The following is a 27649-nucleotide window of genomic DNA, read 5'->3' as shown; positions in this document are numbered from 1 at the left end:
ATTGATGGTAATGAGGGAAATCAAAAGGGTCAAATGACTGGTTTTGGTTTCCTTCTAAAACAAAATTGAGTATAAATAATATTTGTATAGAATAGTTTATGTGCATTTGCAACCAGTAAGATTCAAACGTCACCTACAAGAATGTCGCTCAAACCTTCTTAAACTGATGCAATACGCAATATTTGAGTGTGTTGAGACAGTCTTGTTCAAGCCAGTGTGTGTGTTGACTGCTGGCGTGCATCGTCCTTGATCACTGAACATCTTGTGCCAATAAGGTCATCAGTCCAGATACGGAGCTGCTGGTATTATGACTACAAATATTGAACATGCATCAGTTTGCCTGGTGGGAGGTGTTCGGGAGATAGTGTATAGGCGTGTATAGGCGTGTGTGTGACATTCTGCAAGGTGCTCTATCTACGGCAGTCAAAATATCTATAAAATACAACCAATACATTTAATACAGCTGTCACAGAGTGGTAAATCTCTGGCTGTCAATGTTAGCAGATACTTCAGTCTGCAGTGTAGTTCCATAAGAGCAGAACATTTTACCTCTGAACAATAATCGTCTTCAGTATATTAATTTGTCATGTGCTTGTGGTTCATGCTTTTTCTTAACCAGATATTTAAGTTTGCATAAACACTTTAAAAACACATTGCTGATGTCTTTTCTTCAATAGACCGTATCTGCAAATATGAGAAATATATTATTTAATCTCCTGCCCCGTTAGTGTCAGTTCAGCGCACTTGCAGAGCAGCCGCCCCTCACTAAACTCCTGTATCTGTCTACATTAGTCTGTGCCTTTGTTCCTCATCTGTCATGTGAAAACATCAGATTTCCAGACAGTCAGAGAAAGTAAAAGTGTACGTCCTGGTCATAGGTCAGTTATAAAATCCTGCATCATAGAGCGTCCCTTCTGCTGGGCTGCTGACAGCGCTTTCAGCAGAACACACAGTCACACTGGACTGGCACCTTTGTCTGGTTCAAAAGCAGTTTAGACGACTTCACTGACAGTCAGCACCGGAGCTGAGAGACAACAATTGCGATGCCGAGCCTCGTGCTGCCAGTCCACATGCTGCCCGGCTTCAGCCTGCCCTACATTTTTCATAACCCTTCACCACTTCCATCACAGTTAGATTTGTGGTTGGGTCATTCTGAGACAAGACTCTGTAAAGTTTACATCCTGCCCTGCTGTTGCTTCTGCAGTGTTCTGTGTACAAAGACACAGTTAAAAAAAAGTGAAATGTTTCGAATGACAAATTGTGAGTTGTCTTAGGGTCTTCTCAGCCGCTGACTTGATTCATCGACTTTTAGGGGAAAGCCCGATTTATCTGTGATAAGCTAATACTGACGATGTCAGCCAAGCCGATTTATAAGTCTGGCTCGAATCTCGAAAGAGGGCCAGCTAACTTACACAGATCCATTCAGACAGACCATCAACAGGTTTGACCAGCATCACTGTTTTGGTCTGAATGGGGTACTAGTCAGCTTTTTCACAACGGTATAAATATCACCAATAGCACTGCTCACTCTTTGAGCCATATAAGGCCAGTGTGACAGAGAGCACTCCCTTTTATTAACCACAAAATCAGGATAACTGCACCAGTGTGAATTTCGTTAACGAAAACTATGACGAAATATGTTCGGCAACGACCTTTCTTTCCATGACTAAGACGAGACGATGAGAAGACGGCACCAACGTCATTAAGCACTAATGGTGACGATATCATACATACAATGTTGTTCACGAAAAAAGACGAGACTAAAATGTAGTTTAAAAACATAAAAACTTCACCGAAATCTCTCTTTATTTTTGTCACCTTCAACCTTTTCTTCCCCTCCCTCTTGTCACTCTCTCTGTCTCAAACACGAACGCAACGCGCTGTGGCGGGGGCGGGGTAGTTCGTGTCCGTCCTTCTTGTCTCACACCTCAGTCCTGATAACTGTGCTACTATAATGCATAAAGTTGGCAGTTTGCTTGACTAACATCGAATGACTTCTCTGTGATTAAAACTAATAAGCATTTTCGTTTCAAGACTGAGACTAAATCTAAAATAGCTTCCAAAATCAACACTGAACTGCACAATGGTGTAGAGTACCAAAATGTTGCTTTTGTCCCTCTCTGATTCATTGTCTGTGTGAGTCATGATAAAAGCATTAGCTTTGTCTGATTCTACTGGCCTACTCCCTCTTTTCTTGTTGGTCTTTATCTCTTACTCCTCCCTTTCCCCCTTCACCTCTTTCTGTGCCTCTCTACACTTGACCTTTGCCTTATTTTCAGCTGCATCCTTCTCTCCATCCACTATCATCTGGTGCACTTGTTCCGTGCAGTGATTGTATCTGACATGACTTATATAATGGGTTTACGGTGCTCTGAGGGAAATTACTGGCATTCCTGAATATTTCCCCTCTAGCTTAAGAGTCAATGTTTTTCTTTTCTCCTGTACCCTCTGTTATTGGTGTATCTATTTACCATTCCTTGGTTGTCTGCCTCCCCTGGCAGTTTGAAGCACTCTGTGTAATGTCAGGAACACCTCCCCATCAGCGGCTCTACACTGCAAGCAAGTCGTTTTGATGTGCGGTTCACACAGTTTCATCCTCAGTCTTTTGAAATCTAGGTCAGCTCTATTATTTATTAATTGCTGCTTTATAGTCTTCCCACTGCTGCTCACAGAGCTCCAGCTACCTACAACGCACAATCTCCTTCTACCACTTCTGCTGTGGTATGACTAATAAAATCCTTTGTGGCTCTGAAGGAGGCTGGCAGAATTAATTAAAAGAAAATGTAGAAAATAAAGTTGGAATATTTCCGAGAAAAAAAGTGGTCACCTTTTTATACATTATGAATCATAATTTCTCAAAATCTTCTTGTAAATGTCCAACCCCTGTACGCACCAACAGTGATTTCACAAGATACAGGGTTTGGATTTGGGGCTCTTTCATAAAAGATTCTAGAGGGGGATTATTTTGCTATGGCCTGGCGGTGAACTACTGCTTATTTTTAATTTTCATTTTGACTCTTTTCATTATTTAATTATTTTAAAGATTATTTTTTGTGCTTTTTGCCTTTATTGATAGTGACAGGGATAGTTATGAAAGGGGAGAGAGAGAGAGTGGACGACATGCAGCAAAGGGCCGCGGGTTGGACTTGAACCCCTCTACATGGGGCGCCCGCTCTACCACGGAAGCTAGCGGTGCGCCCCTTCATTTTGACCTTTCAGCGGTTTTGTTATTTTTAAGTGTCTGTCATTTCTTTTATCCTCAAAGATGTGATTTTAGTACCTTATCAACAAGTATGACAATAGAACGAGCCTTACTTCCATTATATTCAAAGCGTCTTTACGTGTTTTGTTTAGGTGTGCCTTTATGTTCAATGTGAAGTGTATGTTACAAGGAAAAAACAATAAACATATTTGTCAAAAAAAAAAAAAAAAAATTCAACAACATTGTGATACACCCAGCCCTCTATTCTCAACATAAATATACAATTATACCTTGTTAGTCTGTTATTCTTACCTGTTATACGTAGCCAAGTCAAGTACTGATTATTTGTCATTTGCTTATTGACTATCTATCTGTAATATACTTCAAACTACCAACATTATATAATGTATTCCATAGTGACTACTGACCTTAGCCATATCCTCAGCCCCTCCCAGAGGCAGTTGTGGCCGGTGGGATGAAGTCCTCATCAGAGACTCTGGTCCCATCTCTAAACGAGGCCTTTTGATCTCCGCATACTCCACCTCTGATTGGCCGCTGGTCTCTGGCAGGTACATGTGCTCATAGCGGATATGCTGCTCTTGTCCTCTGCAAAATACAAACACAGCATATTAGACAAAAGCTTGGATGAACAGTAAACTACAGGCAACAGTTATTGATAAAGGGCTCGTGATACGTTTCTAATATAACAGCTGGTGAAAGGAAATCACTCAAATTAAGAACAGAATTTTCCTTGATATATTGATGTCTTACATCAGGGTTTCAGCCTCACTGGCATTGTGGATGACTCTCTGAATTGCAATGACATTTCAAACAGACATTCGTGGAAGTCAGAAGATGAACCCTAATGAGTTAGATGACTTTTCAACTAGCAACATTTCACTCACATCAGGACACCTCTCAGAACCCAAAAATGGGTTCAATGGGTACCCACAAAGTCTTTCATTTACAGACATGCCCACTTTATGATAATCACAAGCAGTTTTGGGCAAAAACCACACAGTGTTTTGCATGGAGTTATTTGAATATTTCTGCATACTGGGGTCCCTAAACAGTCTTAGAATTGCATACATTGGGTATGACTGAAAAGCTGAGACTCTTGTGGATCCAGTGAGTCCAATTGTATTCATGTGTAATGATGTTTTAACTCATTTTTTATATATTATACTTTATACATATGGTTTGCTCTTTATATAAGGACAGTTGTCCTAACATTACATTAGAAAAAAATTGCAATATATCACAAAATTTTGAATCGTTACCCCTTTATCAGCATACGTATCCTATCGCCAGATTCTTGCCAATACACAGCCCTAGTAGAGAAGTGTAAAAATATGTACGGTTCAGTAATGGGAAACACTGTTCTTCTGATCAAGAGACGAGGCTTGGTGCAGGTTTTTGTTTAAACACGATGGCCTGATCAAATCCCATTATTACAGGCTGCAACACAACACATTTAACCACACAAAGACACAGTTGTACAAAAGCACAAGATATGACAGTTACAGCCGGAGATCAGGCTGACCTACATCTTTACTGTTGTGTTCAAGGCACACACAAACGCCAGCTGGCTTGATTTGGTTCAAACAGAATCATCATAAAGTAATCACTGAAGACCATTTTTTCTGCAAAATGGGAACATGTAATGGGTCACTCAGTAGTGGAAAGTGGAAAGAAAGGGAAGAAAGGAAATTGGAAATGGTGACTCACTGTAACACTACCATCTAATGGTTTTAAATTTAGCAGCATATGGAAGAGCGGCTCTTCTGTGAGGTTTTGCAGGCATTGCTAGGCAGTCAATGGCTATAAACACAAAGCCAAAATATGATTCCTTTAGACTTGCTGTAGGAGCTATGGCACACCCTGTACTGTACCCCAAAACTAGAACTGATCTGGATGGCCGGCCGGGAATGCTAACAATTACACTACCCGCCACCGGAGGAGGGGGACGCACCATACTGTAATGTGATCTGGTCATGATCTGCTGCATGTGTGGAGCTAGCATAAACCACACTCTGCATGTGTTCATCATTGGGGAGGGTGGATAGCAACACGCTAAAGCACACCAGTAAAATGGACCCTTGGTGTGTCGTCAAATGACAGCTTCTGAATGTTAACTGCACTAGCTTCTTAGATCTAGGAAATTTTATTAGCCCACTTGTAAATGGCTCTCTGTTCTTTCTGAGGGAACCGTTTTCTCAAGTCTGCCCTGGAGGCAGATGCCAGAATGTCAGTGACTTTGCTGCCAGTGTCAAAATGGAAGTGGCTTCTGAAGAGGAGAGGGAAAACACAACCATAATTGCTGGTCCGGGCCCACAATGGCCTAGTGTGTGGTTTCTTTATGTGCCAAAGAGCATGGAGCCTGTCTCTGCCTAGTGGGGTGCTGCGACGATCGAGACCATCCTCGGGCTAGACCGGAGATTTATATAAGAGAGATGTGTCATGTCGCTTATGTAATATGCAGGGCTAAATATGCATGTTAAAAGGTGTCAAGGAAAGAAATGGATTGTGGATGTTTATCTGAGCGATTGCCTAAATAGTACCTCGAAAAATAGGGTGCCAAAATGAATACCCAGATGGTGTGTGACTACTCCCCCCGCACATTTTTCTCACTCATTCAGTCGCACACTTCCTCATCTCCATAGAGGGTTGGCACTTACATAATCACATCATCAAGCTCTAGCCCCCCCCCCCCTCTCTTTTCCCCTCCCTCCCCCTCTTTCTTTCTCCCTCTCCCTCTTGTGAGCGTGCAGAATAATCTGATCCCTGGGGAGGATTTGTCTGGAGGATGAGAGAAAGAGATGTGTGTAGAGGTGGAGGGGGGGCGGAGTGTGTGTGTGTGGAGGAGATGGATGGTGGCAACACAACACAACACCCCGCAACAGCTTCATTACTTTCTTACTGGTTTGGGCCCCATTACGACAAGAACAGAGATCATGTGTGCTGATAGCAGCGGTCTGTTATTGTGAAAGCACTATGGCGTTTGTGCGGCTGCCAATGTCTTTCGTTGCTCCCCAGAGGAGCGCCTCCACAGCTGTGCATGGCGCGGGGATGGCTAACAGAGAGAGAGAGAGAAGGCAGGCTAACTGCACCACAGCTGGGATGAATGAAACTGAGTGAGTGCATAGCAGAGGAGGGGAAATGGGTGGAGTCCAAAAACTTAAGGCCTCAACTTTTCTCTTCATAATACTGAACAAAAAACCACATTACCCAATGGCCAAAACAGCAGGAGACAGGGATGTTTACAACCGCTAAATGCTGGATACTGGAATAAATAAAAGCTATTTTCTAACAATGGGTAGGGGTGGGAAGAGCAATTGATTCCTAGATGGATCATAATTTGCTTTTGAGTAATTCAGAATTGATGCTCTACACTCCTAATCAGAATTCAAAGGGTTTCCTTTTGAAATAATTTAGGGCTGTCAATCGATTCAAATATTTAATCGGCGATTAATTGCATGATTGTCCATAGTTAATCGTGATTAATCGCACATTTCTTATCTGTTCAAAATGTACCTTAAAGGGAGATTTGTCAAGTACAACATGGGAGGGTGCAAAAATGCTTGTTTATGCAAATGTATGTAGATATTTATTATTGGAAATCAATTAACGACACAATGCCAAATATTGTCCAGAAACCCTCACAGGTACTGCATTTAGCATAAAATTGCTCAAATCATAACATGGCAAACTCAATATTTAGCCTCCTTCTTGACAAGCTAGTATGACATTGGTGCCAATGGATTCCTCAGGTTTAGTATCATACATAATAGCAATATTTTCACTTTAGCTTTAAAACTGTGCCCGCTACAACCTCTGAAAGATCAATTGTGTTAATGCCTTAAAGTGATTAGTGGCGTTAAAACAAATTTGCATTAGCGTGTTATTATCACTTTAACTTTGACAGCCCTAAAATAATTACAAATGAAAAAAACACAGGTTTAAAGACTATAATAAACAACACAACGTAATTAGCTATGCCAGGAAACACGCAAATCCCATAACAGTCACAGTAACATGACATAGTACCTATTAAAAGACACTGACGTAACTATGCACACATACTGAGGTCTGTACAGAAGCCTCAGAATACTACTTTAAAACCCATTTACTACATTAATCAAAGTTCACAGACAAGAATAATCACGGCTATTCTACAAACTAATTTTTCATTATTGCACCAAATTTGTTTGCACTCCACTCCTCTGTTCTGGGCAGAAAAGAAACCCTGTTAAGTGGTTTCTCCAGCTTGTTGTGCCTGCTATAAAAATGTATTCACTCCCTTTCTCAAGTAGCTTGGGTGATCTCAGACAGATGGGAAGAGGCGGAGTGACTGTGATATTGCCTGGAGTAAAGAGGAGGATGAAACAAACAACTAGCACAGTGGCTCACCAATGATTATACTGTTGTGGTTTCCTGACCTGTAATTAGGGTAAATTTGGAGCATTAACTAAATAGCACATTTTCACCTTGTCTTCAGTCCAAGACGATTACAGAGGAGATGAGGAATACGAGAAAGAGCTAATGCCGTCCTTAAATGAAAAGTGCAGCTTTTAAGGCCACGTTAGTGCTTACATTATCTGTCAGAATGTGAACAACCCTCAGCTTTCTACAAATGGAGACACGGTGTGCATAGATTGAAGGATTGCCAAGGCCAGAGTTACACTATTCAGACTCTGAATGAGAACGTAGAATGAGGGCTTCAGACTGAATCTAAGCCCTCTAAAGGAATGCTGAAGTCCTGATATATTCAACTGAAAGACTCGCCATCCACAGACGCCTGCCAGCGAGAACAGCGGTTTATTCCACAGCCTCCACAAAGCAATGTGGCTAACTGCAAGTCTCCCCTTTTGATATGATGGTTATTTCTTATCTAACGGGAAAAAAAACTCACTTCTCCACTGTAGAAGTTGCACAAGGCGTCCGTCTTGCAGAAACAGGCATCATGCAATCTGAGACTACATCCACATTAATACTTCTTCGTTTTAAAACGGCGTTTTAAAAAAAAACATCTCTGTCCAGACGAGCGTTTAGGGCCGTTTCAGAATTACTCTTCGTCCATACTATCACGCCTGAAAACGCATATCACATGACCACTCACGTGCACTGGGCATGCGGATGCCGGTGTAAACGGGAAGCAGCGCTGGACACAAGAATTGATCCAAAGCGCTTCAATAATAGCTTGCCTCCTGCGTATGTAGGCAGTAGTAGCATTATAAAATGCAGAATTTACAGCTGCTAGCATAGACAACAAGGTCAGCAACGCTTGTAACTCATTATCCATGTTGAAATGAACCACTGGTGGTTGGGGCTGATGTCGTTTGTTTTTCTTCCGGAAACGGTTCACGTGATGGGGTGTGACGAATCACGGAAGGAGGGAAGGACATGTCATGACTGATAAGACCCAATCAAGAAGCGAACGTTGGCATCTGCGTCAACGTTTTCAAAGGTCTCCGTTTCTGTCCGTCCAGACTAAAACACAACCCCGCAGTTTTAAAAGAGAAACGGGGTCAGCAGCATTTTCAAACGCCGTTTTAGGGGTAGAAAACACTGGATGCTAGGCATAAACGTGACAGAAGTTATGCAATTTTAAAACGAAGACTTATTAGTGTGGATGTAGCCTGAGAGTGACAAAGCACCGATGATTGAATGAAGAGTGTCAGCAAATCAGGAGCCGGTGGGTAGCGGTTGAACAGTGTGGCGTTTATTTCCGCATCAACCCATGACCCAGTGTTCCCACATTGTTGATCCCACATTGTGTGCTAGGCTACGCTAACCGTTAAACTGGACCAACACACAGCTCTGGCCTTTGCATTGAAGACCATAATCCCATCTGATTGATAGTTAACGACGCCGACACAACACGCACAGGCCACACACTGCGACAGAGTCATTCTACCATCTGCTGTCTGCTGCTATAACACTATTTCGTTCCAGAGGCTAGGGGTACAGAAATGATTTGACATATTTAGAAAGACAGCCCACGCTCCACACCCAACATACTGTACATGTAACAAATATATGCCATCTGATCTTTCTAGGAAAACCAACCCCATGAAAACTTCTTTTGTACTTCTTGCATGTTTTAACATATTCAAGAAAATCTACCATGACAATCAACAGAGGAGAAAAAAATTCTTGTGACTTATCCTCTGTGCATCATGCAAAATTCATGGCATGCACATAAATTATTCACAAGGACTCATCAAGACTCATCCTCAAAAAAGCACGGCTATATAAATAATAAACAACTTTGGTAGGTAGGTACAAGACTTGAGTCTCCAGAGGGAAAGTACTGTACATACAATGCTTTGCCTGACTTACTGTTGGTCTATAGAAGACGGCAAAACTCTGCAAGCTTCATTGCCCCGCAGAGCCGTTTAACACAACATTACGGAGGAACGGCTTGCGGATGCCAATTACATGAGGATTACACTGGGGGAGGGGTTAACAGGCAGAGGCTTTAGTAGAATAATACTGCATAAAAATGCAGCCTGCATGACGCTTCCATTGAGCAACATGCTTTGTCCCTCAGTCGTCGAGACTCAACAAGGACAAATACATTAAAAGGGGCAACACCTCCATTGTCATGTGAATAGTATATAGTTCTTTCACTGACTGACAGTGAACACCACACTATGCATATAAAAAATTTATGAAACTAAAAATGTCATGTCATCTATAATCCCCAGCAGAGGAGGATGTTGAAAAGGATTGATGAGATTATCATGGTTAAATTTTTCAGTTAAAGTTCTCGCAATTATATTAGGCTGGAATATTTTCCAGTTATTTTTGTGCAACTCTAAATGTTTTTCTTTAACATGCCCTGATGCTATACTGTAAATAATACTGCACAAATTAGGACTTTGTATTCAATCGCGATTAATCGCATGATTGTCCATAGTTAATCGCGATTAATCGCAAATTAATCATACATTTTTTTTATCTGTTCAAAATGTACCTTAAAGGGAGATTTGTCAAGTATTTAACACTCTTATGAACATGGGAGTGGGCAGATATGCTTGTTTTATGCAAATGTATGTATATATCTCTTATTGGAAATCAATTAACAGCACAAAAAAAATGACAAATACTATCCAGAAACCCTCACAGTTACTGCATTTAGCATAAAAAAAGTCCAACAGGCAACAACAGTGTGTCAGTGTGCTGACTTGACTATGACTTGCCCCAAACTGCATGTGATTATCATAAAGTGGGCATGTCTGTAAAGGGGAGACTCGTGGGTACCCATAGAACCCAAAGGTCAAGGCACCCCTTTGAAAATGGCCATGCCAGTTTCTCCTTGCCAAAATCTAGTGCAAGTTTGGAGCGTTATTTAGCCTCATTCGCAACAAGCTAGTTTGGTTGTTACCAATGGATTCTTTAGGTTTTCTAGTTTCATATGATACCATCATACCATATCTTCACTCTAGCCTTAAAAGTAAGCCCGCTACAACCTAAAAATCTCAAGTTGCCTTTAAGAAATTAGTGGCGTGAAACCGAATTAGCGTTATTATCGCGTTAACTTTGAAAGCTATAGCACAAATAAATGATAAAAAAACAGCACCCAGTACAGTAGATAATGTAAAAACGCCAATGCAATTAAAAGCACAAGGAATTTAAACACCCTACCATCTAAAACAATGACAATATAAGCATGGTGCGCCTACCTCTCATTTCCGGGCTGGAACTCTGAAAGTAAGGAGGGCCGACGGCGATGGGGTTGGGCCAAGTGGGAGCTGTAGTCCCTGGCATGATGAGAGTGGTAGTCAACCAGTCCCACTTCCTGGAACACAAACAACAACAAGTTGACAGCATGGAACCAGATATCCTGCATTTATCGCTGCTCCTTGAGAATGATGCAAAAAGAACCTAAATTAATAAAAACATTTTTAACATTGCGTCCCATTCTCTGCCTTGTTTCTTCTGTAATCTCCAGTCCTTTTCTCTCCAGCTCTCATTTCTCCCTCGCCTTCCACTTGTTTCTCACACAAGTTGGTTGCAGCTACTGTAAACTTGCCAGTCAGGCATTGTGGGACACAGCCTATCAACCTTCATCTCATCCTGAATGTGTTGACAAGAGGCAGTGGTAGGATTAACTACAGGTGCAGCTGTGGAGATCCTGGGGGGTTAGCCTTGGTTTCTCCCGCCATACAAGAACAAAACAGGCCTTGCGAACACCGGAGGTCACTGAATGAACTTCCGCGTCAGCCTGAGGCCTCTTCTTTGAAGCAGCTTTGTCCCTGATGATACGCAGAAGAACATAATCTTGATAATTAGGAGAATTTGGTGGAAATAATGGGGAAGGCCTTAATGTGACTCCATGATGAACACATGAACTGTCAACTCAAACATCTAATGAGGGAACAGCTATGTGTGCACAACATTGCAACCTGGGAATTTTTCTGTTGGAAAAACATCAGTGGGGGCCCCTGGGGTCAGGCCCTTTCCAGTGGTTCAGAGTAATGCCCTGTTTACTAAATATCCAAGCAGGCAGAGCCAGAGCAGTAAAATCTGTCAAAGGGTTTTACCTAAATAAAAAAAAAAGTTGAGGCACTACAGGTGGTGCCATTAAACTCATTGTGAGCCAGGCCCCTTACCGTGTGTGCCCGTTGCAGCTGCAGCGGTAGACTGGCAGGGTTTGGCAGGTGCCGTGTGTCCACAGTCCTCCGGCCCGGCGGCACAGACTGGGGGTGAGAGGACATGCTGGCACAGCCGCTTCCTCTACAGGCAGGAAGTGGGTGTGGCTGCAGAGCAGGTGCCGTGCATTATTGGCTGTTTCCCTTAGCCAGCAACCTGCAGAGAGAAAAAAAAACAAAGGTCGTGAGACTTTTTTTTTTTTGTAGTTGAGCAACCCCGTGGAATTGCCTTGGACGCCTTCATACCTGCAAAGAACAATGCATAAGACATTATGCAACATGCGTGACTGTTGCTCGGAAACAATTTGATGTTTTCTGGCTAGCACCTCCAGAGTAGCTGGAGATGAAAGCGTGCGTCTCTTGTCTGCTCCGGATATCAGAATGTCATCACCTCCCTACCACAGCTGCTCCCCCCCCCCTCTCCATTGCTCCTAGTAGAGGAGTGAGAGTCCGTGCACCTGCTAGACTGAACCCCTCCTTCGCCGCTTACTGAATGGCCCACTGTCCTCACACTGAGGCCTCACAGACAGAGACCGGCCAAGTCAAGCAGCGAGCTGTAAACCAAAAATACTCTGAGTTTAATGGGGCTTTACGGGCAACATAAATAACTCAATGACAGATAGAGATGTAGGCCTTGAGAGTCGGGCACTAGATTTTAACTCCAGATGACGTTATGCAAGCTACGTCGGCCTCATCTACAAGGAGGGTGTCATATCTACACTCTTGGTCAATATATAAGTAATAACAAGCATGCACTAAGCTGGAGCCAACATGCCCTCTGTGTAAAAGCTAAGAGAAGAGATGTTTATTCTGCACATATTGAAATAGGAAGGAAAGTAGGAATGAAAATAAAGAGGCAAGAAGAAAGGGCCCTAATCCTTTTACAGTGACCATGCAGATTACAGCATACACGGCAAAACATAACTGTATTGTATCGGAGGCAAAGCTGAGGAGGAATAAGGTGGACCTATGAAAATAGCTTCAAACCCTCAATGGGAATGGATTTGAAGGTCTAGTTCAACAACAATTCAATGTTGAGCCAACATTCAGCTCTGGTGAGCTTGTTACAGCACCATTCTCAGACTCTTAAAAGCCTGTGATAGTAGTAGTAGGTGGACTAGTACTCGTGACGTGTGTCCCTGTGACTCCTGCCAACAAAGAAATTAGGACTCCTGCCATTTCTACGAGCCTCTGACTAATGACGCCTCGCTCTCGCAGCTCATGTTTCAACGCTGTGCAAGCCACACAAGAGGAACGGTGGCAGAAATACGGGCTCGTGACATGGCACTGATCGAAATCTTGACAAGATAGCAAAGTGCTCTAGGTGCATTGCAATTGTATCAACTGAAAAGGAAAGCCATCACCACTAGGACAACCCACGACTTTGAGCTTGTTTTATATATTGATCTCATTACAGGATCCACACCATTTGTTTAATTTAAGTACTTTCTTATTTTGATGATAACACACAATCCAAAAGACCCGTCCTAGATGCTATGTAGTATGTAGAGAGCCGGGTTTCCACCAAAACTACTTTTCGAGGAACTAAAAGGTTACTTCAGCCCACTGTTGTCTGCGTTTCCACCGTGGTCTAAAGACCTGCGAAGATTAGACAAATGAGTCCGCTCACGTATGAAAAAGCAACATGACCTGAGACGAGAGCTGCTGGTGTGGTCACAGCAGTAAACACACTCTGCAGCCTGCAGTTCAGTGTGCCTGCCAGTTTCATCTAAACACTTGCTGCAAAAAAATCAACCTTAGAAAAAATAAACGTTTACGCGATTTACTGCTGCACGTTGGATGTAATGAATGAAATACAGCAGAGGAAAATGAAAAAAAGAGCATCTGTCTCCACAGTAAATCATCTGTTGAGTGATTGAGGGTTATTTATTTGTGCTTTAGAACATTGACGCAGTGAAACAATCAGAAAATAACTTTTCTTTCTCAGTACACAGTACCATTGCACTACGTCTCTCTTCTACCGCTCATCCTCTCAGCTCGCTCACACAATCTCTCTTTTTCTCTCTGTCTTTTATTTTAAATGAGTTGGGAAGCCGACAGCAGAGCCTAACTTTACTTTCAATGTTATCAAATAAAGACAAATGCCCTCTGCTCGTCCTAAATCGATACTAGAGTACTTCCTTGTTTTATGAATGAAACTGTGCAGTTGAAGCAGCCGTGCTGTGTGTGTGTTTCACCAATCGGCGATGGTCATCCCTGTAAACTCCACCCCGGAAGTTCCTGTACTCTCAGAAAGTACTTCCCCCCGACCAGGGCCTTTTTGGGGGGGTAAAAGGTCTCTGGAAAATGTCCCCAGAACTTAATTTAGACCCTGGTCCCTGCTGTCGAAACGCAAAGAATTCCTAAAAAGGTTCTTAGTTCCAGGGGAAAGTTCCTGCGGTCGAAACGGGGCTTTGTATTTACTTACACTGCCGTTCAAAAAGTTTGGAATCGCCTGCCACGAAAGCTTGATTGGTTACAGTCAGATGTCTGACAGGACTACTCTGTATTTCTGAATGGTCTTTCATGCTTTTAGGCTGCAGAAAGTCCTCTTTACAAATAGATGCTATTTTGAATGAAGGGTTTGTTTTGTACATGGAGAACAAAACGCTGTACAATGGTTCAAGCAGACTGACAACTGAAAGGGCAGGAAGAGACAACAGTTCAATGAGAATAGAAGAAATCAACAGCCATTGGTAAAAGAAACCGGAAGCTTAACAGCAAAATGTGTGCACATTTAAATAGGAACAGGTTCCTGTTTCAGTGGGAAGTGCACAATAATGCAGCCTAAAACAGGCTGGAATTAACAAACGTGTTGCTTTAGCAAAGCTATTCCTAAAACTTCACAACAGAAATAAAAGAGTAGTCTAGGGTTAGCACTATTGGATTTGGATCGGTGAATATCAGCTGAACATACTACAATATGGACTGACAAATCACTGTTTAAACCTATTAAATCTAACCACTGAATAGACAGCAGAGGGCCCAAAGATAAACCAAAATATTTAGAGCCCAATTGCACTGTTGTGGTTCATTAATGATCAAGGATCACTTACGCTTTACTGTACTGGAAAACAAATTCATAAATATCAGTGCTGTTACAAGCACATGCACCTTGTGTCAATGAGTAATGACTGACGAAATATTTTGGGACACAATGAACGGTATTATTGGTGGGTAAATACCATTAATTTTCAATAATTTTACACCTAAGAGTAACAATTTTAACTGGAAAAAATTACACTTGGTCCAGCTCACAGACAATGGCGTCTATAAACTGTGTAATACTAGTTAGGGCTGACCAGAGTGCTTTGAAGCTTCGACCGTTGCCATGGTTATCGACCTGTTTGTTATGTGTAGTGTGTGTGTGTACAGTAGTGTGGCGGCAGCACTGTCCCGAAGCTTTGAATACCTTTGAATATTTCTCACCGAAGCATCGAAACCCAAAAAATGGAACTGCCCCGATACTAGCTCACTAGGTTAGCTACCTCCGCTGGTGGCCACAGTTCCTCATAGTGGTCACTTCAAAGTCCCGAACTGGACAGGGTTTGAGTATTGACCTCTGCAACCAGTAGTAAACAAGCCCTTTTTATAGCACTATGAACATTGACACCTACATTGCTGGCATAATATAACCTCTAGTAGAGTGCCAGTGTGCCAGTCTCCGTTGTCTGACTCTTTATTGCGATACAAAGAGGAGCACTATCTACCCTTCCTTCCTGCCCCACTGTCACAAACACAAAGTGTCACTTGATTTCAGTTACGCTCTATTACGAGAGGCTGAACATGGCTCTGGCTTTAAGGAACAGAGGAGCTCTGTAAACATAGGCTCAGAGAGGCCACGAGATGGGAAAACACTGCTGAAATTCTCACACAAGCTAGAGAGCTTTGCCTTTGTGTCAAGTAGTCTAAACTGTGGCTTCAGATATTTTCAAGAAACCGGTGCACACTCGTCTTTTGGTGAGATAGACCTGGATAAACAGACCACACAAAGGGAAGTCCTTGAGTAGACCTCACTGCTGGTGAAATACTGGATGAGGAGACTCATGATATTGACATAGCATGAAAATATGCTCAACAAAAGGGCAGAAAAAGAGGCCGGCAAGACAAAGAGAGAGTGCGATAAGCCATCCTCCTGGGAAGCCTCTCTTTGATGACTGTCCAGTCCAGAGAGATTCCCCTGAGAAGGACGAAAACAAGTCTGAAGGCAGTCACAAGATCTGCAAGAGGACAAAAAAACCTGAATCAAGATGAGAGGGCCAACACAATGAGAGAGCTTTGACATAAACTCTGAGGCGAATGGGGCCCTTCCAGACGAGAGGCTAAACACATGCACTGGCACTGTTACAGACACCCACAGGCAAGTCGCTGGCTCGCTGCCAACACTGCGAATGAACTCGGTCACCTCACTCCCTTGCTCTAGCGTGCTTTCCTTCTCCCCACTCTTTTTTGCTTTCGTCTTCTGCACACAGTAGAGTGGGCCTCCGGCTTCAGCGGTGCGAGCCAATATTTCATCCTCTTACCCCCCCACCCTCCCCTCTCCATTTTAGGAATGGCCGTGGAAATACTAGCACAGAGCACACAAACGGCTTCCAGCCTGCCAAGGAGAGCAGGAAGCCAACTTCAAACAACAGTTTAATTCTACTGACATAAACAGTTAATCAAATCTCTGTCTAGTCTGACTTGGTATCTTGACTGTCGAGCTCTGAAAGAGAGTACAAGGGATTCAACAACTTATAACATTTTTTTTTGCCTTGATAGTGTGGCTTGGACCCTGATAGAAGCGAGGGTATGATCGGCCCATCACCACAACAGCAATAATGTACTGTTAATCATTATGCCCATAAAATATTATGCCGTTTTTTCCAGACAGAAAAACACATTAGGGTATTGAGCTGTCAGCACGGGCTTCTGCAATTATTATGACAGCCAAAAGAGATGATGGCTCCAGTCAAATGCATGGAGCTGTTGTGAAAAGGCAGATGAGTGAACTGTAATGGGCATCAGGCTTGGTCTGGGAACAACATCAGAAGTCTATAAAGCAGCGGCCTAGAGAGCGGAGCTCAGGGGAGGGGGGCTGCTAGGACTCTCAGCCTAGGAATGTGGCACCCTGTCAGGTCTCATAAGGATTTATCTCCCGGGAGCCTCATTACCGAAAGGCCCTGGACAAGGAGGCTCTTGCTCGCTTACCCTTTCACTCACTCACCCTCAACACTGAACTAGAGCTGGACAATATGGCCAAAAATGTTATCACAATATGTTTTTTTTTTATATTGATCAATTTACAGTTCATGACAAAATTTACACCTTTTGCATTCATTATGGAGGAGACTTTACATATGAAAATCAAGTAACCGAAATATTGTGTCGACATTGTTAAGTTTAACAGTTTGGTTCCTATAGTGTGTTGTGAGCAACAATTTGGCCAACACAGCACACCACACACTAACAGATGACATTCATGAACAACAAGTCCCGACTTAAAAAAATGGAAATCTCACAAAATGCCTCGCGATCAAACGTGACTTTAGTGTAAACAAACATGGGCGGACGACGGGCAGGAAGAATTTGGTTGGTCCTCCATTTCTGAGCTCCTACTTTATGCTTTGCATTTTGCATTAGCTCATACATTGCTCGCAGCCGCAATGACGGCTTGGTTCTCAGTTGGCTATCGTTCTTTCTCACGTGACTGCGTCATCGGCTGTCCTTGGGGTTCCACACACACAACAAGATATCCAATAGTAAATATTGAACATGTTTAATATTTACAATTTGAAATTGTTGCGGCCAGGATGGACTTCCGAGCCGATCAAGGGATGTAAAAAAACACTCTTAACATACCTCACACCACACGAATATCTGGAAAGATAATCTTGAGAAACATCAAATAATCAGGGCTTTGCTGACGATTGTCGGGAGGGGGGAATTAGACCCAAAATCGGCTTGATTCTCGTGTAGTGTGTACCCAGCATAAGGTAATCACATATGCATAAATTTATGCACATGCAATATGCATAAATTTGCATATGCAAATGCATCCACATGGTGACATGGGATGAAATACAAAAATAAATGGTGTGGTTTACAGTTTCAAGAGTATTAATACTTATGACAGAACCCTTACGAAACCAGAAGGTTAATTATGGTTTATAATATACAGTTATTTATTATCAGAACCGGTCAGGGCGTTGATGAAAAATAAGTATCGAAAATAAATCTCATAAATTTATAATAGTAGCATAATAGATATTTTCGAGACTGTTATATCACCCCGCCCTATACTGAACTGCTCACAAACACTATATGAAATATAGGGCTACTAGTTGCATATTCTTCCCAGAGGGGGGCGCAACATGCATTCTGTGGAAGTCAAATATAGAGGATGTGACGTGCAGCCTGTGAATTTCTCACTTCTCTTGAGATCGCATACCTGGATACGTTGTGAAATCGTGCTCTGAACAGACTGTTAAGCTAACACGGCATACAATGCCATAAAGTAGTCCGGAAAGTATTGTTTTCTTTAAAAGTCTAAGCTGTTGAGCTACGTCTTTAGTTGGAGTCCCAGCTGTGAACGGGAGAAACTAATTTCTGTTCAGATGTAAACTGCTGGAACCCCGGTGAGTTGAAACACACGTGCTGTTTTTGGCTAGTCTGCTTTAACCACTTATAAGGAGAAAAAGATGCATAAAAGTTGTTGTTTGAGTTCAGATATTGTTCATAAAAACCAACCGAGGTTACAATAATGTTTTGCAAGGTATTTGACGAACTTTAGTGCCCGTTTTATTACTGTTTTATGATGCTAAAAAGATCGCTAATGCTAACGGCTAATCGCTAAGCTAACTTCTAGCTCTGGTTGGTAGCTTAAGGACAGCGTGGTGAAGTTTAAAGTTGTATTGTGGTTTGTTTACATTACAGCCACTCTGGTTAAGTGAGGCTAACACATAGTAATGGTCTAGTACAACTGCACCGTGATGCAACAGATTTTGGTTATTAAAATGCAAATGTTAATTTAAATAGCAGTAATTCATTTGATAACCAGTTCATTTCATGTGTGTGCTTAATATAAGTTAGTTCTTAATTAAAGGTTAAATATATTTAAAAACTGTATAAAAAGTGTTTGATAAGATGGATGAATAATTCATTGTAAGTTAAAATACCAACTGTATTACAAGATACTGTATGGTAATCCATTGGATTGTTTTGAAGTATATCCTTAGTTATTGGTTATACATGATGAGATACTGTGAAAGCAGATAACTGAATGTGCAAGATTACTTACTATCCTGCACCATTTGTGTAGGTTGTTTTTTCTTTTGGTTCTATTAAACGACAATAGAATCTGGAGGATTCAGTGATGGCGAGCCCAGTGAGACTGGACGGTCGTGGAAACTGTGTGGCCAACCGTAGGACCTGCCACAGAGGACATCTGACTGCTTAATTCATTTGGATACCAGATAAGAACACGAACACACTTTTACTACCCGGGTAGTTGGGTAGTAGGAACTAATATCTGGAACTTGAAATAGTGTAGTGGTGTAATCACATTACACCCATACCGAGACAGAAATTGCACTCTTTGGATCATCTTAATTAGAGGAAGAGGATTTCATCTTAAAGGACACTGATTTTGGGGGAATTTTCTAATTTATTTGTACTTTGAAAGAGCTCTCTTTTATTTATTTTTACATTTCATTTCATACTTTGACATCTGTGAAACATTTTGAATGTTGTTGAATTGTTGTGGTGCAATAAAATTGTCAACTGTTCAATCTATAATAACTCTCCTGAGTTATTTAAGGCAACTGCTCATCGAGCCTCGGTAGATGTTGGCGTATTCATTATTCCCATCGGCTGAGTACCAGAGGTGCTACACTTGCTTTCTGAAAGATTTTCAAATGACCCTCATCTTTACTTGCAGCATGGGTGGTCCAGTTCACGTCTAAAAGTGACACTAGGTATTGGGACACTAACGTATTGTGGAAAAAATGTAACGGCTTTGTTTTTCTGGAGAGAAACTGGTGGTCTTTTCTACCAACATTCACACAGTCAGTCAGCAACTAGCAGCCATTACAACCAAATCTTGAAAAACTTCTGCGTTGGCTTCAACACTCATCTGCAGAAGAAGTAACCCAGCTCTACTCCCACCCTTCTCATCCAAACTAATTTATCATGGAACCAAAGCTCTCGCAATTAATCCACTGAAGCTTCAGTATTGGGGTCCCAAGAGATTTTTTTTAAGGTCAGGGTGGAGAAACACGGTCAAGCTCTGTGGTAAGCTCAGTTTCCCAAGAAAGACACAGCTTAACACTTAAGCCTTTTCCAACTAACCTCACCCATTTCTTGTTTAATCAAAATGATCTATGTAGTTCTCTATAACACTGTGAGTACCCAGGGTACCATGCAAAGCCTGTTACTGATTTGCATTTTTCTTTCTCATTAATATTTTTCCTGAATGCGTTCTGTGCAATAAAACCTTACACTTTAAACATCTGTACCTTAAATAGTCTATTCCTCTTGCCCTATGCGTCAACAATAGCACAGCAAAAGAAAAACTAGGTGAATCGAAACCCAGCGAAGTAAAGAGGAGGAAGTCGCATTACAACAGCCAGTAAAAAAAAGGGAAGGTGATGGTGATTGCAAACAGCTTTACATTTACGGTCTTATTGATAACATTTTTATGTAGACAAATATATATTTAAAAAAAATTATACATCTACAGAGCCTTTAGAAAGGTGACAAATAAAAGTATTTTTAAGATTGTGAATTAATAATTTTTTTAAAAATTGGCAAAACTAATGTTTTGTTAATCTCTTTGGAAGATATCTGACATTTGGATTCCACTTCTAACAAGGTTTGGGAGCCAATAGTATAACGATGTTGGTATCACGTAGTATCTCTGGGTCGCCAGTTAGTGTGGAATAAAACAGATAAATGGCTGAGATTGACGGTAAGTGCCTGGCAACGACTTGTTGTGAAGTATATGCAATGGAACAGGGGAGGAAGAATGTGACATCTAGTGGCTGAATGTTATCAGTGTTATCAATAGCACCTTTAACGGTTGGACAACAGCAGGAAAAACACTCATGGATCTGCCAAACCCTCGTACCCTTTTCCCTGCCAAGCAGTAACATCCAAGACAATGCTGATAAGGCAGAATCCCCCTTGACTGTAGACATAGTCACACTGACATTGAAAAAAGGGGAAGACGACACAAGATCAATGTGGTGCAGAGGCCATGTGGGTACACATTTAACCTCAAACATAGCAGACAAGATGAACAAAGGCTTATATTTGTACGCTAAAAAACACAATGCAATAACAAACCTCATCTTATTTAATCTAAAAAATCTTTAAATCCAAATTAAAAAGGTCCTCTAACCAGTACTGGGAAAACAGGCAAGCAAGAGAAAGAGTTACTAACAGGGAAGTAAAATCAAATATTAGGTGACAGAGAGAGGCTATAAAAGGCAGCAGGTGATATAATTATTGCCTGTGTGTGCCAGCTTGATATATAGTGCAGTTCCTAGCTGGCATGTGGCTAACGCAGTGCTATTAGTGCCAGAAAAACAGAGACAGAACATCCCGACACCCCGAGCTGATCTTGCCTTACCTCTGCTCAACTTTCAGACAGGAAATCGGCGGTCACAACACACAGTCAGCAACTGAAGACACCGTGAGTGTGAACACCCGCTGTCAACTTTGACACGGCTGTAATTTGTGTGACGGAAGCGGTGCAATCACCTCCCTAAACCACAGCCTGTCACACCTTTCATTTTTAATCTGACTGAGAAGCACACTTCCCATTATGTTAACGACAGCGTGATAAACACCTGCAGCCATGAGCGAGCTGTGAAAAACAATAGAAGTGATTGTGAAACCGAAAATGGAAGTAGTATTGAGATATCATTATAAACAATGTTAAAATGCAGCACATACAACCTTCATTTGGATTATTTTTAGCTTTAAAGCCATCAGACATGACACCGTTTAATCGATGGAAGACAAATGTATTTAAAATGTTCAAACATAACTGCATTTAACTAATGTATAGAACAGTTGCGTTAATGAATTTAAGAAATTAGTGGTGTTAAAACGAATTTGCGTTAACACGTTATCATCGCATTAACTTTGACAGTCCTACAGTATATACAACAGTTTATGCTGCCGAGATATCATATTTACGTTGTGGCTTAAAGATGTGAGCATCAATTAGGCTGCCACTCAAGACTGCAGCTCTTCTTCCTTCTCAACCGAGAGAAGGCAATTACAGAACTCAATTGAACCTTAGACTTCCAGCTAATTACTGTTGTGAGGTTTTCAGTTTAACAACAGTAAGCCAGACAAAGAAACACAGCCTTTTGGCCTGGATTGGAGCACTATCCACTAGCCCTTTGCTAGCGCAGAATTGCTGCCACTTTAGGGCTGCCCCCCGAAACATTGATGATTCAAATCACCATGACATACATTTCCACTTTTACGAATAGAGAGTTGTCTATGACTTGCTTCACTACAAAACTAGTTGAAATAAGGGATGAGTGAAAAGCTACACAGAGCAGCTGCTGCTCTGGTGCTGAAAGCTGGTGTTTTTATAACTTGGATTTAATAACTGAGCTATGACCAGAACACCCACTTTTTATTTCTTTGTGTGGAAATGTGATATGTTCACATCACAGATGATGGACAAAGGCATTAAAACGTGAGTGTTTCAGGAAAACAATCATGAACATGTAAGCCATTATAGGAGTTTAGTGTGGAGCGGCTGCTTTGCAGATGTACTGGACTGTAGTGTAACTGGGTGGAGGCCGTGAATATAATTCTTATAATCTTAGTCAGGTGTTTTGAATAGAAAAGCACAAAATTTATACCAAATGACAACTCTAAAAGGAAATATTAACTGTGAATTTTGACTATCATTATACTCCTAAAGACAACCAAAAGAAAAATATCCCTGGCTACAAATGATCAACTGATACTTGTGTCATATCTAAAAATAAATAAAATGTTGGTCAGGCAAAAATCACATGGCATATTTCTATTTTGTAATAGATTACTTCTATCATTAGCACTGTCTCAACACACAGACTGTAAAAGTGTGTGTCTGACAGGGAAGAGAGGAAACGGAGGAGGAGAGAGGTGAACAGGCCCAGTGATTGGCTGGCCTGTACCTCCAGATGTGATCGTCCAGCTGTATCCAGGCTGGACAGCAAAGCAGCTATTGGATTTCCTGTCTGTTCCCTTGCTACCGGCCGCCTCAGCGACACTGTGTGAAATTACATAAGGCTCTACCCTCCCCCTCCCCGTTGGCTGGCGTAGAACTACTGAGGCCTTTCACACAGCAAATCACACAGTACTTGTTCTTGACTCACAACTTCAAAAAAATTCTACCAACGAATGATTCCTCTGGGATTCTCCCACATACAAAACGCATTAGACCACAATACGAGAGCACAGAACAGTACAGTAGAGTAGTTGTAACAGAAACCCTATAACACCACACCGACAGCTAACTGCTCAAATGCTTCGCGTCGCCCCACGTCTTCTGTTACCATTTGAAACTGAATGCACAGCAAAGATTACAGCTAACGGCCAGGTGACAGATGAGATGCACGTACGTTCTGTGCTTCCAAGAGTAGGTTTGCCACCGGAGTCAGTGTTACCAGTGTTACACTGAGTTCAGGCATGCACCGATTACATAACCTGCCCACCGCCCACAGTTGTTTTGATAGATAAAAATCCATTTAGTTTTGCGTATCAGTGCCGTGTTATCAATGCATTAGGGCTGGGACGATACACCTATCTCCCGATTAGATACTATCACGATACTTGGGTGCCGATTCGATATGTATTGCTATTTTTAAGTATTGCGATTCTACAAGTATTGCAATTCGATATTATGATTTAGTGTGAATTGTTAACTTGTTTAACACTAGACCATGGGGAAAAGTTGAATCATACACTTCTATGGACTTTTACTTTGGATAATATCTAAATTGATATAGTAAAAATGTGTGATTGTCAGCATGTATGTAGTCAGATGTCCTGAAGTCAAATATATCAGTCATTGTCAGGAATTATTTATTACATTTTTTCAGCAACCTAAATATCAAACATTTCCCACACAAATTAGTGGTATTTTCCTTTTAATTTATAAGGGACATGTAATGTTTTATACTTCTGGTGAATATAATCCAATCAATCTTATATCCATATATGTATTTTGTATATACAGTTCCCTTTGTGAACACCTTATTTTGAAAACCGGACATAGTGACACGTGTTTACTTTCTCTAACTTCGCTAAGCCCCTTAGCTCCGCTAAGGCTTTAGCTCTCCCGTTAGCTCTGTTCTCTTTATACATCCATGGTCAGCTCCATCGGGGCCGTTTGAATGCATTTAACATAAATGTCAGTATATGGGTGCTCTACAGTTGTAGTGTCTGCCGATTTGACCACAGAGATGCTAGTGACAGCTGGCCTGGCCGCATGTTACCGCAATACGATAACGCTTCCTGTCCATGACAGAGTTAGCATGCAGCTTTAGCCATCATGTCTAGCTCTGCTTTTCCTGCAATGTGTGAAACCCAAAGTGTTTCCATAGTTTACTGTATGTGTAGTGTTTACCACTTTGGATTTAAAATGTGAGGGTGCACGTCGCTGAGGTTTGTTTTGGTGACGGATACGGAACGGATATGACATCATGTTACTCAGACTACAACAATAAAAGCGGTAAGTTCCTTCTACCTCCACATACTCAAATGAAGCAAATATATCGATTCTGGTATTAAAAAAAATATTTTAAAAAATCGTACAAAAAATTGCGATACATAGGTGAGTCCTAAAAAAAATTCCCACCCCTACTATATTGGGAAAATCACTTATTCACTACGCTGAAAAGCGAGTCAGAGGGCTCTCTCATACCATATGCCTCCACCACTAACTCAATATGCTCTATTAAACCCTTCACCATAGTTTGCTGATGGTCTAGACTGCATTTGATCAGGCTGAGTCAGTTAAACCTCAAGCCGACATTTTCCAAACTTAAATCACATTGTAAAAATAATCAGTTTGCGAGATGTAGCCTAGATACGCAAAGCTAACATTCTTTAGTCGGGCCAAGAATGTGAGAAACTGCACTACAATATTTAGATTTTAGGTTGTCTGGTGAGTTGAATATGGTTTGAATTAATGCAACAAATTGTGTCTGTTGCAATTTTACACTTACTTACACGCAAAAGTTATTTGATGGCAGTTACTATTCATTACACACTGATTCATTAGAGAAGTTTAGAGTATTTAGTAAAAATGTTTTCTAGAAAAGTCCATCCATACTCGAAGTGTCAAAAAGCAGTAAGTGGTTTAATATTAAATGACCCTTAATGGATTACCCCCAAATCATTAAGCACATTAATGACATGGATGATGAACAATCAAACATTGATTGAGGTTGAATGATTGCTGTGACTGATTATTTGTTAATTACTGATGCCCAAAATAACTCTCTACACTACAGACTCTCTTTATATGGCACTACACCACACACTCCTCCAGCTCAGCGGGACACAATGTGACAGCATTGCTCTGATGTATGAGGTCTCCACTCACAAATCCCTCTTTATTCTCTGCTGGCTCTGTTCTTAAAGCCCACCTGACATTCAGCTCTCCATGCTGCTGAGGAGCAGGAAATAAAACTGAGGAGTGCACTTGTCTGCTGGGCTGACCTACTTCCTCCCCACTGCTACTTAATTATTCACAAGCTTTGAAATGTTCTTCTGTATGGCAGCGTGCAACCCGAGTGCCTCTGTTTGCCCCGCATGACAGCAGCCTCACAGAGCTTCTATTTATTCATGAGAGGGTTCAAGTGTGTGTGTGTGTGTGTGTGTACAGTGTGGGGGTGTGCATGTGTGTGCACTGCCAAACACTAATGGCCATAAATGCTGGTGTTATTTACACAGACAACATACCAAACAAAACATCTCAGCTAGATTTGATACACGTGGTTTTGAATTATGGACAGAGGAAGATCTAGTGGGGAAAATACCCAAACATTACAAAACTCAGACAGACTAGACGTCACGCCAGCATCTTGATGTTTTGATGCACTCGGGGGTCTAATTAGCTCCAAGCTGAACTGTCATGGATCCAGTGCACGTGTCAAGACAGGAGTCTTGTCGAGTCAATTCCCCCACACTAGCACACCATAACCTGTAATTACACTCCTCTACCTTTCACTGTTACATGTCACTCGTATTTCCAGTGTAAGATCATCAACCACGAGGTGCGTGCCCTCGGCTGCCCTTACTAACACGTTTACTAGAATGTGAAAAACAAACTATGCTGTAACACAAATTCCTAGTAGAAAAGTTGGGCTAATAGGAGAGATAAATATAACGCTACCCACAGCTGTAGCCCTACACACAAACAAGAGCCATGTCCTGTAACATGCTGTCATCTGTGTTGCGTAACAGAGTCAAGTGAATCACTTACCACAGAGCCATTTCTAATCTCTGCTAATCCGCTGTCTGCCCCTCTTTTAGTATGTTTGAATATGGGTGACTGGTTTTAATAGCAACTCCAATTCATAGCCATGGGAATCCAAATAGAAAGCTTTATGAATAATAAATGAATTTGACTTTTAATTCATTTCTAATAACACACAAAACAACAACATGCAATCAAAGGGATATTATATAAGGCTTTCAAATAATGGTCTTTGGGACTTTCGAGTCAACAAGATGAAGGATGCAAGTAGGGCTGTCCTCGATGAAAGAAATTCTTAGTCGACTAACGACCAATCGATTAGTTGATTTAATCAACAGATCTGTAAAACTGTTTCTCCACAAAGAATCACAAAAAGCACCACTTTAAATCTTGCGTTTACCAGAGATGTGCTCATAAGTTTCTTGGAAACAAGTCATTCAGCATGAAATAAGCAATCATCTAAAGACATCTTAGTCGACTTGTTGTGGGTTGTAACAGTATGAGATTTTCACAGTATTATTATTATCAGTTACAATAACGCTTAAAGGGACCAAGAACAGAATTATTTTTAACAGAATTTTAAACCTGATTAAAAGAAATAGCATGTAACTGTAACATGTAACTAAAACATGTTAGTTTACATTTTAGCAGCACTTTAGCATGTAATTAACTACTAAATGAAAAATAACAAAAGCTGTGAGCTTTTAAAATACTGTCCTATGATTATTATCATATACTGTAGGTGTGTGACAGCGCAGCCAGACTGGTCCTGTCTGCATCTTTAACTCACACACTCACTTGTGTCAGTTCTTTCCAACCGTAGATTAGAAAATGTACTATAGGATAACTATCAACTTTCATACCAAGGTATACCTTGATACTGGTATACCGTCACAAACCCGAAGTTGACTAAAAGCAAAACAACCGATTAGTCGACCAATTGACTAAGAGGGTACAGCCCAAAATGCAAGTAACTATTTTGGCATTCTATTTGTCTAGTGAAGTCTTCTTGGTGTTATTGATGAAAACACAAAAGAAAAGTAAATTAAGCAGCTTGTGTTCTCATGTCTTAAAAGGTGCAGTTAAAGATGATCTCCAAAAGACCCTGACTAACTGAGACACTCCTACATACACTTAAAAGGACAGCAGGAAGAAAGAATATTGAAGTTAACCACGAATGTTATATAATTCATTTGATAGACAGCTATAACATAAGTTAATTAAAGCTGGTTAAGTAATTGACAGTAGTTTGGATAAATTCCATTGAAGCACATCAATAAAATGACAACACTTCAGGCTTCAAGAACATGTTAT

The 27649-nt window shown here is 41.3% G+C and overlaps 1 protein-coding gene across 13 annotated transcripts in view; it reads right to left on the bottom strand.

Moving 5' to 3' along the window:
- Window positions 1-27649, bottom strand: part of ncor2 (nuclear receptor corepressor 2) — a 106565-nt gene that overhangs the window by 69901 nt on the left and 9015 nt on the right. For 9 of the 13 annotated variants that reach the window (XM_074638693.1, XM_074638700.1, XM_074638701.1 and 6 more), the window contains exons 2-5: window positions 11821-12016; window positions 10891-11006; window positions 4483-4533; window positions 3631-3808 (exon numbers count right to left, since the gene is read on the bottom strand). In XM_074638693.1, the coding sequence (XP_074494794.1) occupies window positions 3631-3808; window positions 4483-4533; window positions 10891-11006; window positions 11821-11925 (450 nt within the window). In that variant the 5' untranslated portion in view covers window positions 11926-12016. The remainder of the gene's footprint in view (window positions 1-3630; window positions 3809-4482; window positions 4534-10890; window positions 11007-11820; window positions 12017-27649) is intronic. The other 4 variants (XM_074638705.1, XM_074638699.1, XM_074638704.1 and 1 more) reach the window with 1 other exon arrangement.

Source organism: Sebastes fasciatus, chromosome 6, assembly GCF_043250625.1.
Source record: "Sebastes fasciatus isolate fSebFas1 chromosome 6, fSebFas1.pri, whole genome shotgun sequence".
Lineage (NCBI taxonomy): Eukaryota > Metazoa > Chordata > Actinopteri > Perciformes > Sebastidae > Sebastes > Sebastes fasciatus.
Note: the sequence above shows the minus strand (reverse complement) of the source record. Positions and strands in the feature narration are given on the sequence as shown.